At 34.6% G+C, this 17498-nt stretch overlaps 1 protein-coding gene across 12 annotated transcripts in view; it reads left to right on the top strand.

Moving 5' to 3' along the window:
- REPS1 (RALBP1 associated Eps domain containing 1) overlaps positions 1-17498 on the top strand; it is a 73863-nt gene that overhangs the window by 35561 nt on the left and 20804 nt on the right. For 8 of the 12 annotated variants that reach the window (XR_004476983.2, XM_012536325.3, XM_004263769.4 and 5 more), the window contains exons 8-10: positions 908-1062; positions 12277-12398; positions 15886-15966. Coding sequence is in view for 11 of the 12 variants with exons in the window: in XM_012536325.3 (XP_012391779.1) it covers positions 908-1062; positions 12277-12398; positions 15886-15966 (358 nt within the window). In the remaining variant the exon portion in view is untranslated. The remainder of the gene's footprint in view (positions 1-907; positions 1063-12276; positions 12399-15885; positions 15967-17498) is intronic. The other 4 variants (XM_012536317.3, XM_004263770.3, XM_012536320.3 and 1 more) reach the window with 2 other exon arrangements.

Genomic DNA, 17498 nt, shown 5'->3' on the forward strand with positions numbered 1-17498 from the left:
GTTTCTTGTTGAAAGCATGATGTGTGGAATAAAAGCTAGTTTGCTCATACATGGTTATGTTTATCACATTTGTTTTTTAACAAGTTTAGTAAGTCCTATACCAAGGCGTGATCTTAAGGACATGCTTAGCTGCCATTTAAATATAGACTGAGACTCAGGATAGCTGCTGTGTAGTTGAAATTAGCCATTAAAACACAAATTACAATCACAAATTATTTTTTAAAAACAATTATTGGATAAACAAATGTTATTTCTACTGTATATCCGTGTATTTTTTTACATTCTAAATTATTTTGTTATTAAGGTTTTTAGAAGCATAGGATGCTATGGTAGGAAGTAGGTAGATAATGCCTAAAACCGAAAAATCGAGAACTAGCAATATATGCATGCTGTTTATGTAGTTTAAGGTAATGAATGAAAAATGGTTGCATCTGCAACCAGAAAATCGACATCAGGGTGGGGCTGCTCTTTCTTTGTATCAAGCCTTGTAATTCTATTGGATGCCTTAAAGTGCATACATGTAGAAGTTTGATAACAGTAAAAACAGTTGTTAAAAATTTCAGTGACTTACTAACTAAGCCTAGCTTTAACTAAATCCTGTTACTAAAAATGCATATGGGGTAAAGGTCATTTTTTGGTGACTTTATTTATTGGGACTGTTTCTTCAGCATTTTATTATGAGAATTTAAGACATACAGAAAAGTTTAAAGAATTGTTCCTTGAACACCCATATGCCCACTGCCTACAGTTAACAGTTTGCTATATTTGTTTTATTACATATCTTTCCATCTATGGAATTTTAAAAATTATAGATTGCAATTTTCTGGGAAAGGATTTCTCTCCTTTTTGAGACCTAAAGGGAGTCAAAGCAGAATATGATTATATTAATAATAAGTTTTTCTTCTAGGGAACTCTCAGACTTTGATAAAGATGGAGCCTTGACACTGGATGAGTTTTGTGCTGCTTTTCATCTGGTAGTTGCTAGGAAGAATGGCTACGACTTACCGGAAAAACTCCCTGAAAGCTTAATGCCCAAACTGATTGATTTGGAAGATTCAGCAGGTAAGACCGGGAGCTGAAGAGACCTGACTGCATGCCTTAATAAACATAACACTTGATTCTTAAAGCAAAATAAAGATAGACGTTAAAACTTAGTTTAAGAGCATAAACATTTCATCAGAAGCACGTAGATTTGCCATCAGAATAGGATGTACAGGCTGAACCTGGATTAATGGCTTGGCTTATTTAGTAAACTTTAAATAAAGAGATAAAGAATACATGCCACTATTTCACCTTACACTAGTGACTTGCAGAGATCTGAAGAGCATTTCATAGTATCTTGTTACTTTGCTGCCTTTAATTGCATTATAAATTGTCTGAAGTGGGTAAAGTAGCCTGTCTTCATTATCAACATTTTTCCATTTAATGCATCTTAATTTGTTGAAGGGAATGCCTGGTTTATCCTTAGACCTCTACAGTCGCAAGCATTTTCCTTTAAAAAGCCCACTTCTTTTTTTCAGACTGTAAAGAAATCTGGGAAATTTGTATTTGATTGTAGATAGTGCTTTTTTTTAAATGTTTACAAGAATGCTTTTATAAGTGCTCATACTTACTGGTAGCTTTCTTTAAAAGGAAATAAGACTACAAGGGGTAAAAAATGAGTACTTTTTCCTTACATTCTGAATGAATAAGAGGAAATTAATGCTAAATTATTAATGTACCTAATTAAAACTAAATTATTGTTTACAATTTTTCTATCTAAATTCTCTTGTATTTTATGTTGGAAGGAATTTTATGCTTTTAAAAAGAGAAGATAGAACGAAATTTGGCTCTTAAAAGGGCAACGTCTGTTTAACTCAAACGCAAGTCATCTGACTTCACTGTCTAAATTTTACGGAAAGAACCATATACATGTCATTACTGTCAGGAAGAGAACAGTCTCCTTGGAGTTAAGAATCTGAGTGTGCTTCTAGTTTTGCTACTTACTCTGTGACCTTCCTTGGGCAAGTTCTAACCATTTACTCTTATTTTTTCCTTCTGTTTCTCCACCTGAAATGCGGATTTGTTGCCATTCATATTTTAAGACCTGAATTGTATCCTGACCTTTTATCAACCAATAGGTTGATTAAATAGTTTACTGTTGATTTCAGTTTTTTAGAAACATTATCCTGTGAGAATCCTGGGATTTGCCTGATCATTTCAGGTAGTTATTTGGCGTCAGTTACCCTCTAACTTGAGCTGAAAGCGAAGCGTTTTTGTTAGATAATTTTGCTTCAGAGTTCTTTGGTTTACCTAATTAGGAAATAAACAAAAATCACTTCTTTATTTAGCTTTTTGCTAGTAGCCAAAAGGGAAGCAATTTTGATAGCTGCAGACTTGCTGCATCATTGATTTATAAATTGGGCTCGTATGTAGAGTTTTTTTATGACTTTAATTTTTTAAAAACTGATAGCATACTAATACAAGAAATAAGTCAAGCTTATTCTGTTGTATGTCATTTTCTAGAGACTTGTCTGATCTTGTTATCTATTGGATTCAGATAGGTGAATCTGACTTTTGCGTGTAGTCAGTAGAGTCTTTGTTTTCTTTCTTTAATTTAAATAAAGTGTGGTTCTTTGTCATGTTGATCTACTGACGGAATTTTAAGGCTGATGATGCAAGTTCTTTCCTGGGCATTTGTCTTTTTACACCTGTTAGATTTGTTTAGCAAAGAGACACTCTGGTTTTTTGCCTGCATGTCTCTATAACTATTGCTTTAACTATAATTTTAAAGGTGTCAAAGACTCGGTTTTTTCCAATTCTAACATAATATTATATGGTTTCCAGTCAAATTTATTGTGAACATTTTGACCACACAGTATTAGATTAAAATCTGCTTTGCCTACTCATAAATGATAAATTTGGAGTTCTATTTTGAGGTGGGAAGAACCATTTAATCTTCTTTCTCCTACCTATCATAAGCCTGAGATTCATGACACAAAGTCCTTTGAATATAGAAATTGTCATGTGACACTGTGATTCAGTCAGTATCTTTAAAAACCATTTTTAAATAGCTGTGTTTTTAGATGTTCCCAGTTAAAGGAGGCACACCCAAACACTTTCTTTTGGCTGACCTGAGAACTTATCATAAGTATTCCTTCTGTGGAGACTTTGTGCCTTACAGGCAAAGGTGGTTTCTGTCTTCTCTGATCTTGCACAGCATATCCTATGTGCTGTTCATTATGGCACACATTATGCTGAATCCTGTTCTTTTTTTCCTCTTTCTACCACTACACTCTGAGCGCCTTAAAAAAATAGGAAATGTATCATATTCATTGTAGTATCCTCAGGACCTAGCACTTGCAGGCATGGACTAAGTAGCTTAGTAAATAATTATTGAGTAAATTATGCTAAATATGTGCCATTTTTAAAGTAGGGTTTTTTCCTTAACATTTCTGTCTTTGGAAAAACAGTCATTTGTTTTAACTTTATGATGTTGGGACATATTAAAATATTAGCTCTACAAGTATTCTATATTTACAATTTAAGTAACTCTCACAGAAAAATAGATGATGAATAATGATGACTTGAGTTACAGTTGCTTGAAGTAACAAGCTAAGCTTTCTGTAGGCATGCAAACATAGGTGGGATATATATGTATTTTTTCCAAAGTCATTTGATTAGATTTATAGGATTAAATATACCAGATAAAACAGAACAACCAAGGACCAGAGGTAGAAGTACTTGTGTAGACCTGAATTAAAATATTTAACATTGAACATCACTGAATTTGACAGCTGGAGTAAATAACTTTCATTGTCTTATAAAAGAAAACATACAAGAATTCATCTGTGGAAGCTTTCTGAAGCTGAATTCAAGAAAGAATGGTAATCTTCTAGGAATAGCTATCTTCTTTTTTTCTAAATTTTTAAAATTTTTATTGGAGTATAGTTGACTTACAATGTTGTGTTAGTCTCAGGTGTACAGCAAAGTGAATCAGTTATACATAGACATATATCCACTCTTTTTTTAGATTCTTTTTCCATATAGGTCATTACAGAGTATTGAGTGGAGTTCCCTGTGCTATTCAGTAGGTACTTATTGGTTATCTATTTTATATATAGTAGTGTGTATATGTCAATCCCAATCTCCCAATTTATCCCTCCCCCCTCTTAGGAATGGTTATCTTCTATTAAAAAAAAAAAAAAGATTAAGGTGACCTGCTAGCCTACCACAATTGTATCTTAAAGAAAAAAAAAAAACACGTTGAGTTATTATACATTTTAAACTCAATCTCCACCTCTTAAACTCAATTTCCAAAGAATCATCTTTGTAGCGCAGTTTCAATTTTACATATATTTTTTTGCGATTATTTGGTCAGTCTCTCTTAAACTAGATTAGAGGTTCCTGGGCAGATAGTAACCAGATTGGTCTTGTTCATCATGTTTAAGCACCTAGCAGGGTGCAAACTGAGTACACATAAGTAGGCGTTCGCATTTTTGAAATGACTAAGTTGGCTGAACCACTTGTTTAAAACTGTTTCCTGTCTTCACACCACACTGCTCACATGAGCACCTCAGTAGTATCTGCTTGAGATGCTCAGAGAGGTAAAGGAATTTGTTCACTATTCTGTGTCCTCCTCCATAATCGCTGCTTTGTACAGTAAACTTGAGCATGTGTTTCATTGTTGTTGATATGGTGCATAGATAGCATAGGTCCCCAAGCTCCTAGTGGTACTTTTAACATGAATATTTTTAAAATCCAGACTTTTTATTTATCAGTCGTTTACCAAAAATACATACTTGAGACTAGCTTGATGTGAGTTAATCAATGTTAATAGTTTCTCTTGCGTTCACACAGAAAATTTTAACATATAAAAGCCTGTAGAAGTAACACATGCAGCTATCTGTTTTTACACAAGTGCATTCACACTGTACATCCTTGATTTTTTTCTAATAATGTTGTACATCTCTGCACTTTGTTACATATAGAGCTGTCACATTCTTTATCATAATTTGTGAATGTTCCTTAATTCAACCAGTTTCTTATTGATGGAATTTTCGGGTAGTTTCCTGGCTTTACTTTTAAATTGGTGTTGCAAAAAAAAAGATACATATATTTTTGTTTTGTACAGAGAACCTCGAATCTTTGTTTTGGAAAATTTACTCTCCAAGTGCCTTTAGTTGCAGAGGAAAATGAAAATAGGCACTAATATTCATCATTAACTTTACACCTAAGGAATTAATTCTCAAGCCCCCCACCCCATATATGTATACATTCTTAACACTCGTGTCATTTCTTTTCAGATAGTGGGGTATTGGAGGTGATGAATCAGTACAATTGTAAATATTGGCAAAGGTGCACCATTTAGTGAAACTGGACAAAATAACTAAACTCCTCAAATTCCTGGCAAAAACAGTGACAAACAAGGCTAGCTAATACTTGAAGGAGAAAACCTCTGCAAGAATGACACAATAGGGGCTTTAAAAGATTATGGTTTAAATATCAGTGGATTCAGTAAGAGTCCTTGGGTATATTTAATGATACCGTTAATTATTTTTTGCAGAAATGAGCTTTTTTCTTTATGATTGTGTTGTGAAAGTCAAAATGAAGTGAAGGATGTCTGTCTTGCTCTGTTAGGACGAGAACTCCATGGAAATAAATGGGAGCCTTGTCTTCTTGCTCAATACTGTATCTTTGTTTACTGTATTTACTTATAGGTCCTCAGTAAATGTTCACTGACTGAATTCATGCTTTTATTAATTTTGCCACCAAATTTCGCCCAAAATCTTTAACATCTTTTATGGTTTGTTCTTTATACTCATTTTCTGTGTAAGTCTTGAAGAAAATGCCCCAGTTTAGTTGTTTTTTCTCTTTATGAAATTTTAGTCCTTATTTTAAGTGGATTAACTTTAAATGGGCTTTTTCCATTTGTAGCTATACTTAGATAATGGAAACCTCCTGTATATCTGTGGGTAATATTCTTTGAAGTATAATAGCTGAGCCAAATGGTATTTGCTATAAAATGTTGATCAGTACTGCAAAAAAAGAAAAAAGGGCAACAGATGCAATTTAATTAGTATTTGGGGTAAGTGTTTTATTGTTTTCAAACCTTGTTAGACATGTTTTTACATTCATTTTTTTAAAATCTTTGGCTTTAATTCAAAACTAATAGACTTCTACATAGTCCTTCTTAAAATCTGCTTACTGAGTGAGTTTCCATTTTGTGGAATATTGGGGAGAAGTGGAATTAATTTTGGAAATAGAACTTATTTTTTCGATCCATGTAATATCATTCAAGGCAAACAAAGCATATCTTAAATTAAGTCTTTAATTTCTTTCTGCATATGCATTGCTTATCCCTGTCTTTTAAGTGTGAATGAAAAAGGTGCTATTTATAGGGGTTTTTTTTAAACTTAAAATTTATCCACACCTGTTTTTTTTAAATTTTAAATGTTTTTTTCTTGTACAAATAATATTCACATCTCAAATAAATAAAAGATATAGTTACTTTTTGCTTAGATGAAGCTGATAAATGAAATTAAAACCTTGAACCTACATGATTGAAGAATTCTTCCTAGGTTTGTTTTGCTACTTGAAAAGAAAATAAGTTTTAAACCATAAGACTTTAGGGAGTATATATATTTCTATTAGATTGATAATAGCTGGCAGTCATTTTGAAGCAGTTTTTTTAGTGTATTGAGTATAATACTAGGAAAATGAGAGAAATTTGGGGTCGGTAGATTATAAACCTAGAATGAAACTGAAACAGGTTCTTTCTCTTTAAGAAAGAGGTTGTTCAGCAGGTACACTGAACTGAACTGAATCTGGGAACTTTTTAGGGTCTGTGGAGCCTAGAAGGATGAAAACTACGGACAGTGTTTTTATTTTCTAGTGCGATCCTGAAAATAAGGTTTGCACTTTTCGTATTATCATTACTAACTTTTTTTTTTTTTTTTTTTTTTGCGGTACGCGGGCCTCTCACTGTTGTGGCCTCTCCCGTCGCGGAGCACAGGCTCCGGACGCACAGGCTCAGCGGCCATGTCTCATGGGACCAGCCGCTCTGCGACATGTGGGATCTTCCCAGACCGGGGCAGGAACCCGCGTCCCCTGCATTGGCAGGCGGACTCTCAACCACTGCGCCACCAGGGAAGCCCTATCATTACTAACTTTTAAATGTAGATTGACAGTACATCAGTATGATCACACTGGGTTGTGCCTTCCAGGCACACTTTTATACATGCAAATACTTTTTGCATAAAAGCCCTTTTGGGGTTGATTTTAACAAATAATTTAGGCTCATGCTCTTCTTTTTCAGCCCTGATGCTCTGATGATGTCAGGGGCAGAGCAGAACCCTCAGGAGGGAGGCAGGGTTGACACAGTGTTCCAGCAGGAGGCTAGGTTGGAACACTGCATCAGGTAAGAGTAAAATTACACCCCTGCCTCCGTAAGGATACAGTCTTAAAGACTAACTTTTGTGGGCGGCTATGAAACTCTTTGTTGGAGTATTTATAAGGAGCCAAGTTGAAGGAAGTGTAGTTTATTTACAAACCTAATGCCTCTTCCCAGACTCATGACTGTTAGTTTCTAGAACATAGGTAATTTGCTCCTTTTCTACTGCCATTTGTTGTACTATATATGAAGTTAGGAAAGAAGCAATGTGTAATTTTGCTAATTTATTCCAGAGATAATTTTTGAGTTTTCTAGGACAGTGATTTTTTTTCAAACTTTCTCATCTTAGGGACCCCTTTACATTCTTAAATATTTTTGTGGACCCCCAAAAAGACTTTCTTTTTGTAGATTACATCTGTCAATAGTAACCCTATTAGAAATTAAAACTGAAACATTTTTTTTAAATACTTACTGCTTTATTTTAAAATAACAAGAGTATACCCCTTACATATTAGCATAGGTATTTTTAGGAAAATAATCATATTCTCCAAAATAAAAAAATTGTGAAAAAGGTGGCATTGTTTTACACTTATGCTAATCTCTTTCATATTTGGTTTAATAGAAGACAGCTTAGAATCTCAACTAGCTGCATTCTGCATTCAATCTGATGAGTGTGTTACTTTGTTTGAGGTATATCAGGTGTTGGCACACCAAGCCCTGAGGCCACATCCAGTCTGCTGACTGTTTTTGTGTAACCTGCAAGCAAAGAGTGGTTTTTGTTTTCAAAAAAGAATAATATTTATTACACATGAAAATATATGAAATTTGAATTTCAGCATCCATAAATAAAAATTTATTGGAACACGGCCAAGCCCATTCCTTTGTGAATTACCTATAGCTGCTTTTGACAGCAGCACAGTTGAGTGGTTGCAGCAGAGACCTTATAGCCTGCAAAGCCTAAAATATTTACTGGCTAGCCCTTTGCAGAAAAAGGATGCCAATCCTTAGTACATGAAGAAAATTTGGCCTCACGTAATAAAAGGGAGGACTATTTTCAGATAATTTTGGATATTCTTTGCTATTGCACCAAAACTCAACAAATAGTAATTTCTTAAAGGTTAATTGCAGTGTAAAAGCTGAAACCATATTAATGAATTGTTTGTACTGTTACATAGATCTGTCTTGAACTTTGAATGAATCTTTTACCCATGCACGGCTTTGTAACATAATGCGCTGATTATTTGTAAAATATCGGTTCATTGAGTTGTACAGCTCTTTCAAACGTTGGGACATTTTATTATAAAATATCAAAAAGTGTGTTTGTTAATATCACAACCTGTCTTATCAAGGAAGTACTGGGAAGCTCTTGAGCTTATAGACATGGATATACATTTTCCAAAATTCTAATCTTCACTTAAAAGCTCAAACTTTGTCATTAGTAACAAATACTGAAAATTGTTATTTTCCTTGAAGGAACAGGGTCACTTAATCCATTTTCAAGAAAATCCCTGCCTAATAGCCATGTCTGAATAATTACAGTTTATCACCTGTTCTTTCAAGAATAATAGTGGCCTGTTCAGCTGACATCTGAATCACACTGAGACAACCGTTGCACTTTAATGTGGAGAAGTGCTTCATATTTGTTTCCCATTTTGCCACAGAATATTTTAAAAATGTGTTTCCAGGGGTGAGATTTAATAAAATTAATAATTTTTACTGCTTAATTGTGAACACCCTTCAGTGAAATTGTCATGCATATTTATTGATTTATTTATTTTTACATATTTTGACTGGAATGCATGGTGGTAAAGAATACAATGACTGCTATATTGTAGCAGTAATCACTATATATTTAGGTGCCACTGCCTTGATTCTTGCTAATAAGCTAGCAGTTTTACCCACCATTGCTTTTGCACCATCAGTGCATATGCCAACACAGAGAAAAAGCATTATTACTATTACAAAATAATTTTGATGTTTTAGACCCCCCTAACAGTGTCATGGGGACTCCCAGGAGTCCACGGTTCACAGTTTAAGAACTGGTACTGTAGGAAAATAACTGTATCAGAATGACTATGAAGTATAATTATTTGGGTGAAAAACACTTCAGTTCTTAGTTAGCCTCAAGGGGCTGGACCCACTGCAGCTTGGTACTAGTGAATCAAAGAGGTACCCAGAATCCATCCCAAACCTGAACTTCCCTGCAGTGGGGATGGTGTACATTCTGGCCCTAAATTTGTCAGTAGAAGACTAACAGGAGAACAGAGGTCCAGGCAAGTCAAATCAGGGCCCCAGTTTGCCTTAAGGTGACATTTGAAACTTAAATAATAATACAGTATGACTTTTAAATAGGTTCTTTCAAAAATTAATCATCCTATAGTTAATACTATTTTTATTCTATTTTTCCTTTCCTTAATATCTGCTTTGGGAGATCTTTTAAAGACGCTTCTTCATTCACCATCCTTCTGACAGAGTTTCACTTCCGGTAAACTATCAAATCTATAGCTATTATCCTTCTTTCTTTAATTCCCTTTCCTTTTGTTTTAATTTAATAAATTTATTTTATATTTATTTTTGGCTGCGTTGGGTCTTCGTTGTTGCACACAGACTTTTCTCTAGTTGTGGCGAGCAGGGGTTACTCTTTGTTGCGGTGCACGGGCTTCTCATTGCGGTGGCTTCTCTTGTTGCGGAGCACAGGCTCTAGGCGCGCGGGCTTCAGTAGTTGTGGCACGTGGGCTCAGTAGTTGTGGCTCGCGGGCTCTAGAGCGCAGGCTCAGTAGTTGTGGCGCACGGGCTTAGCTGCTCTGCAGCATGTGGGATCTTCCCAGACCAGGGCTCGAACCCATGTCTCCTGATCTCTGCCCAGTGACATATGTGATCTCCCTGCATCCCTCGTCCATCCTCTCCCACATTTGCCAAAGTAGGCTGTCATACTGCTCTGATGTAGAGCTCACTAGAAGCATCTTGCTGGTGAGGTCCAGCTCCAGTTTGCCGTCGAGCGCCTTGCCGTCCTTGCTGCAGTCCAAGTTGAAGCTGCTGTGGAGCCGGGCAGCAATCACCCCTGGAGAGCTGGGCTCAGGGGCGAACATAGAGGCTGAGACCGGCGAGTCCATCCGGGAGCGACTCTGCTCCGCCACCATCTTTAATAACTTAGGCTAATTCATCTCCCTGTGTTACCATAGGAAAAAAAGTCCATGATTTTTGTTCACACTGAAAACCACAAGCTATTTCCATGAGGAATTTGCTGCTACTATTTATTATAAATAATTTTTTCATTAGTTTTTCTCTAAGAGCATTGTGTTAAGAGGTCTTCATAGAACTTATATAAAGCATTTCTGCCTCTTATTTGTTCTATATCACTTTGGCACTTTTACTGAGAAAGAGATAGAATTAAGAAAGAAATAGCAAGAATGCTTGATCTTAGAAAACAAAAATTTATCAAAATATGATGCTGGACTACAAATTAGAACTTGCAGTGTGATATGACTATAAAGAAATAATGTCAGGGTGAGTAAAAGGGAGGTATTTTGAGATAGTCATGTAACAGAATAGGTGAAGAAAAATTTTGAGACTTCTTCAGAGTATCAATAGTTAATTTTGGTTCTAGAAAAATAATGGTAAAGGAGAATGAATTTAAATGAAGAACACACAAAAGTAACTCATTCAATAAATATTTGAGTGCCTAATATGTGGTAGGTCCTGTGTTAGGCACTAAAATGTGAAGGATTTACTTATGAATAGATTGGAAGGTTAAAACCTATACATTGCTAAGTTGTTATATGGCTGTCTATATAGGAATCTGAAGTATAGTACTAACATTTAATGGCAAATGTCTTTCTTTCTGATGGAGAAACTCAGGTGCTATTTATTTTATTCAACTTGCCCATGGTCAAACAATGAGATAGTGACAGATATTAGAGTCATATTTTTGATACAGGTTCTAAACAGATTAGGTACTCCCCATTAATTTGGCAATCAATGTGATTTTCAGACTGGGATTATATTCAAAGCCATGTAAAATTTGGGAAGATTGGAATGAGAATTTAGTTACCATTAAATTCCTTCTGTTTTTAAATTACAATTTGAGAGCTTGGAGAAGCCTTAACTAATTAAAAGTAGAACATGATATCACATAATACTTTAAAAACCACTTTGAAATCCTGTCGTGGATTTGTAGCTCTCTCAGTTAAGTCTGTAAATGCTAGTGAGCCTAACGATAAAAGTTTGTTTCGTGTGGGCTCATTGACTTTGCTTTTTGCTCATGCCTGGGCTCTTTCTCTCCTTTTGCTGTCTGCCTTGAAAATATATGCTGCTTCTTGGTAACAAGGAAGACTTGTAGAGAAAATTCGAGAGAATAGTGTAAATCAGCAGTTCCCAAAGTATATGCCAAGGGAATATTGAGGGATTTTTATCTGATAAAAAAAGGTTTATATTTGGGAAAAACTGATTTAAACATGACAAGTCTTTGATATACAGATGTGCGTGGGGACACTCCAACAGGGAATTTTAGTATTCCCAGATTTATTTGAATAGAAAACCTAATTTTTAAAAATATCTTACTGATTGATATTCCATGGAATACACTTTGGGAACTGGTACAAATCCATCCCTACTAGATTCAAAGTATGTGCCCTATTGCATTGCTATGTACAACACTCTTTTTCTACTTATTTCTAACCAGATTTTATTTTCATGGAAAACTCTGGTTTCAGGTAGACAGTAAGTTGCAGGAATAAGTATTGCCTGATTGTCTGATTGTTAAGATGTTTGTTTTGGGAACGTGAGAAAAGGAAATTCAGATTATAAATTACTGCTTGTGAAAACCTTCTGTTAGGTTTTTATGAGTAAATATTCCTAAACTAAAATATATTGTTTATAGAGAATTTCTCTTTTTTAAATTTCAGACGTTGGGGATCAGCCAGGTGAGGTAGGTTATTCAGGCTCTCCTGCAGAAGCACCTCCAAGCAAGTCTCCATCTATGCCGTCACTAAACCAGACTTGGCCTGAGCTGAATCAGAGCAGTGAGGTTAGCAAAGCTTCCCTTTTCTCTCACTAACATTCACTTTTTTAAGGTAAGAAGTTCCGAGCAGGGTAATTTCAGCATATAGCTCTTTCAGCATGCATGCATAGTTGAGGGACCATATCAAATGTGACTGTGATAGATATTTGTAATTATATGACTCTGAGGTTTTCAAAGTACTTTTTCATATGTATATACTATCATTTAGTTCCCACCATTCATTCCTACTAAATCTCTGTGGGTTAGATGGGGCAGATGCATGAACTTAACAGTCAAAAGGGTAAATGTCTTGGACAAGATATCTTACAGCCAGTAAGCGACAAGGGCTGAGATTTGAACACAGGTCCTTTGGACGTTCAGTCAGCTAGCATACCTGCTGTGTCACACTGCCTTCTCATTCCTGTAAGCAAGGCCTGGGATAATAGATTTGGAATCTTGGCATTGGAAGTGATATGAGAAGCCACTAAACCAGCTTTCCACATGAAAAAAGTATTTTCTACATTCCAGGCTATTCATAGTAATTTATTTTATTTAATACAAAATGGAATGATTTAACCCTATTAAATGCAGTGGTTAAAGACCATGTTATGTAAGACCAAGCCCAGCGTGGAAAACAGAATTTGAGAACCACCCCCCATTACTTTGGAACTCCATTATACAAAACAATAAAAGTAGGGCCACTATGATTAGAATAAGGGAAGAGGACCTGAGGCCCTGCCTCCACAAAGCACCCTCTGAGGCCCCTCTGTTAAATCTTCATGCTCTGTAGAACTTCAATTGAAAACCACTGCTCAGCCTGTTAGAGCACTTTTCTTTGTGAACAAGTTATATTTTTTTTCCTTACAGTCTTTTGTATCACTTTTAGATAGTGCTTGAAGCTTCTGTGCTTTCTGTGTCTTTTAAAGCCAGAAAAATACTGGATTTAAGAGACACTAGTTAATTTTGGACAACTGAAAAACAAGAGAAGTAACTGGCAGGTTTAAAGTACTTTGCTGCTGCTTTATGACATAATCACAGATACCTGCTTCTGAGACATTATAATATACATCCGTCATGCTGTCAGATATAAAACCATTTATTTAAGTGTTTTTCTGGAGGGAAGATTTAAGCCTTGAAAGAATTTGCTAGTAGAGAGGCTTTATGGAGAATAGTCTCAGTGTTCTTGAAACCACTGTTTTTTGCTGCCTTTATTCATTTCTGTCATTTTTTTAAAAAAGCAGTATCAGATTAAAAGATTATTTTTACTGATATCTGTTCATAAATAAAAGCAACTCTTTCTAAAGCATGTCAGTTCAAAAGCCCATCTTCATTCCAAGTAAAAATCACATGTGATCATTAAAGACTAGCAATGGAAATCCCTTTCAAATCTGATTTAAGCAGTTGCATTTTCCCTTCTTAAATCTTCTTACCGAGTTTCATTTTGTGGTGTTTGCTAATAAGGACATGAATGTCATAATTGGTTTTTTGCACTATGTGTGGAAAATCAAAATGTTACTAAAACTAACATTGATTTTTGACACATTTTAATAATATTTATTTTTTTTAATTTACTTAGGATATGGAAATTATATTTTAATTTTCTACCTCAAAGCACTAATATTCTTTCAACAAATATTTATTCAGCATTTGCAAATATGGATGAGGCACTGTAGGGGATAACACTAATAATAATCTGTAACACATATTGAGCACTTTTGATGTAACCGTTCTGTTCAAAAAGCTCTTTACATATATTAACTCTTTACATCCTTATAACAATCCTGTGACATAGGCATTATTAATCTCACATTACAGATGGTACAGCTGGAACACAGGTTAGATAACTTGCCTGAGGGTGTGCAGCGTAACTAGGATTCCAGTCGTCTGGTTCCAGAGCCTGTGCTCTTAACCATTATACTAAAGTTACAAAGATAAGAGTGTTTCTCTGCTCTCCAGCTAGCTTACATACAGTCTTGTAAAATCAAGTAAAATCTCATGCCACCAAATAGGTAGACAGATGTCTTCTTTTTGGAAAAAATATTCTGCATCTAAACTTTTCTCCATAGTTAGATAATTAGGATTTTAAAAATTCCTTCTGTACCTATGCAACAATAATTATTGAAGAAACTAATTACATTAACAAGTATTGGTAAGTCAGTTCCCTGAAGTGATGTCCCTTGATAAAAGTGAATCACTGTGGATTTTCTTTATTCAGGAAACACGCTGAATGCATCTCTTATTTCTTAGTATATCTTAATTTTATGATTTCAAAACTAATCTTTAGGGAAAGCTGTTGAATGATTGCATTAGCCATTTCTGTAGATAATTTTTATAAATGTGTTCATTTGCTAACATTTAGTGTCTACATGTCTTCTCAAATTGAATATTACTATTTTAAATAGTAAGTCGAACTTTGAAGCATAAAAATGTATAGTTTTCTATACTGAATTATAAAAAGAGGATTTTGGTTAATGGAGTAGGTGTGTCTGTGTGTAAACATTCATGTGTATATATTGTATATGTGCAGATGTTTTTCCTTCTTCAGCGTATAACTGGTAATTCTTAAGAATCAAATTTTAATGATAATTTTAATATGATTTTGATATAAAATCCTATACTGTTTATTACTAAGATCTTCAAATGGAATTTACTAAAATTAATAATCACTTATCACTCCACCTAATTTGAGGTATGATATTTGTGTACCTCTTTTAGAAGAGTAGTATTTCATATCAAAATACATCTTCTATATATAACACATACTCAGTTGCTTGATTTGCTCTCATTGTGGCCGCATTCTGATTTTTCTAGCATGGGGTTGGAGGTGGGTGCCTGATTGGCAGTTTTGTCTTGTGGTCTGGCATGGCCCTGTTCATAATGCTGATTACAGGGGTTGACTTGCTACAGATTGACATAAGCTCAAACTTACATTAATTCCAGAATTCTTTGCATTTTATCTCAATTATATTTTATTAAATATCTATACATATGTACAGAATATGTGCACATACATAATAGAATCATCTTTCAGGGGTCGCACTGGCAAGTCGCACTGACTTGCTTTGTTTTGACCAAAACTTTGGTACTCAGAATTCATTAGTACCACCAAATCAGTGCATTAACATTTGGATTTTAAAAGAAGGATTTGAAGTTATTCTTTCTCTAGTCAAGACAAACCCCTTTATATTTTTCTTTTGTCACCATTTATACCACTTAGACTCTGTTCCTTTATTGTGTTTTGAGTTGAATTCTGTAAGGCTTTGAATCTCTCCCATGGAGATTGCAATAAATTGTTACTGTACATTTGATCGTGAAGCTGCTCACTTTACATTACAAGATGACCCAGCATAGATAATGTAGAATGTTTATGGAAAAACAGAACTTACGGAATTTTGTCAGGCCTACGAAACACAACTTGCAGTGCAACCTCTGAATTACTTTGCTAAATCTTCTCCGGTGATCTTTTACTCCATCTTTCTCATCATGCTGACTTGTCTCTCCTCTGTCTGTTCAGCAGTGGGAGACATTTAGTGAACGCTCTTCAAGCTCACAAACTCTGACCCAATTTGATTCTAACATTGCACCAGCTGATCCTGTAAGTCAATCACTTAGCTTGCTTGTTTGAAATTAATTTTATTAACCCAAATTTTCATTCATTATGGTTTTTAGCTGATATGCATGATTCAGTGGAGTGCTTAGAGGGAAATGGTGGCAGGCTTTTCAATTTTTGTGTGTTTAATGGTGGAAAGAACTTTTTTTTTTTTACCATTCTTTGTATTTTCTAGTTATTTTAATGAGAGAAATCTATGTTTTTAAAATCTGATACATGTGTCTAAAGGAGCATTTTGTGACAGTTGATTTAGTTGACCTTGTTTTCATTTGCTAATTGAGTGTATGTTTTATTAAACATATACTGCTTATTACAGTGTAATGACAGTAAATACTATTTTATTTGTATGCTTACACATCATGTAACATGTGCTATGTATGTAAACATGCAGTGTCATCTTTTATTTTAACAGTCCAGATGGTACAGCTTTGACTTAATTAGTATGTTGAGTCCTGTTACAAGAGAATCAAGTTCAGCAAAACAATAGTGCTGTTGGTCAAAGATTCCCATTGTGCAGAGGAGGCTCTGTCTTGTCTTCCTGTGGTTCACTGTGTTGCTTTGAAAATGCTACAAAGTTCACATCCTGATTTAAACAATAAATTCTGTCCCATAGATTGAACTTCATATATGCCCCACCCGTCCCTCAAGTTATTTGAAAACTTCTATACTGTAGCTATTACAGTCTTCTCACTGTTCACTCCTGCCTTTTCTTTTATTTTTCATTTTTTCCTATAAAGAGAAGGACATGCTAATAAGTACCTTTCAAAAAGAAAAGAGGAAGTAAGTAGGAAGGGAAGAAGAGTGTAAAGGTAGGATTTTTAAAAATGAGTTCAGTGAAAAGAATTGGAGAAAGTGCCACAAGGCATTCTTTCTAGATGTTTCTGACCAAAGATAGCCAGCATTTATTAATTAAATGTTAAAATAGTCTTGTTATTTAATATGGATTTGGGAGAAGTGGCATTTAAAGATAATAGTACATCTTCAACATTTTAAATTAATGGCTCTTTGGTGTGTTTTATAATTTTAAAGAATTTATATCTGTTTGAAATACAGAGAATGCTGTTATATTGAATTCAGACATAATGTATGGAAGTGTTTTAAGTGTCTATTTTATAATCTATTCATTATTCAGGGGCCAGTTAATATGTAGATTATCTGAGCCTTTGGCCTTCTCTTTCCTTACTACTTTGAGGACATTAATCTTTGCTTTTAGTCTCTGAAAAATAGGAGAGAAATAAAAAGGCAGCACTTAACAATTTTTACTGCTTATTAGCAGCAGTAATTAAAGTTTCTTGGGAAGTGACACGTGCTATAAGCTAAAAGAAAGTTTTACTTTAGCTCTGAGTTTCATTTCTCCATATTATTCTTATCTCCTACTTACAGTCAAGTTAATTTTATTTAAAGTACTTAATAAAAGTATTTTACAGGGAAGGATGTAGCAGTAGAGACTCTTTTATTCTCTAACCCTTAAGAGATATTCAGAGTAATAATTCATAGTATTATGATCTTTGTCAGGC

The sequence above is a fragment of the Orcinus orca genome, chromosome 12 (genome assembly GCF_937001465.1).
Source record: "Orcinus orca chromosome 12, mOrcOrc1.1, whole genome shotgun sequence".
NCBI classification, from domain to species: domain Eukaryota; kingdom Metazoa; phylum Chordata; class Mammalia; order Artiodactyla; family Delphinidae; genus Orcinus; species Orcinus orca.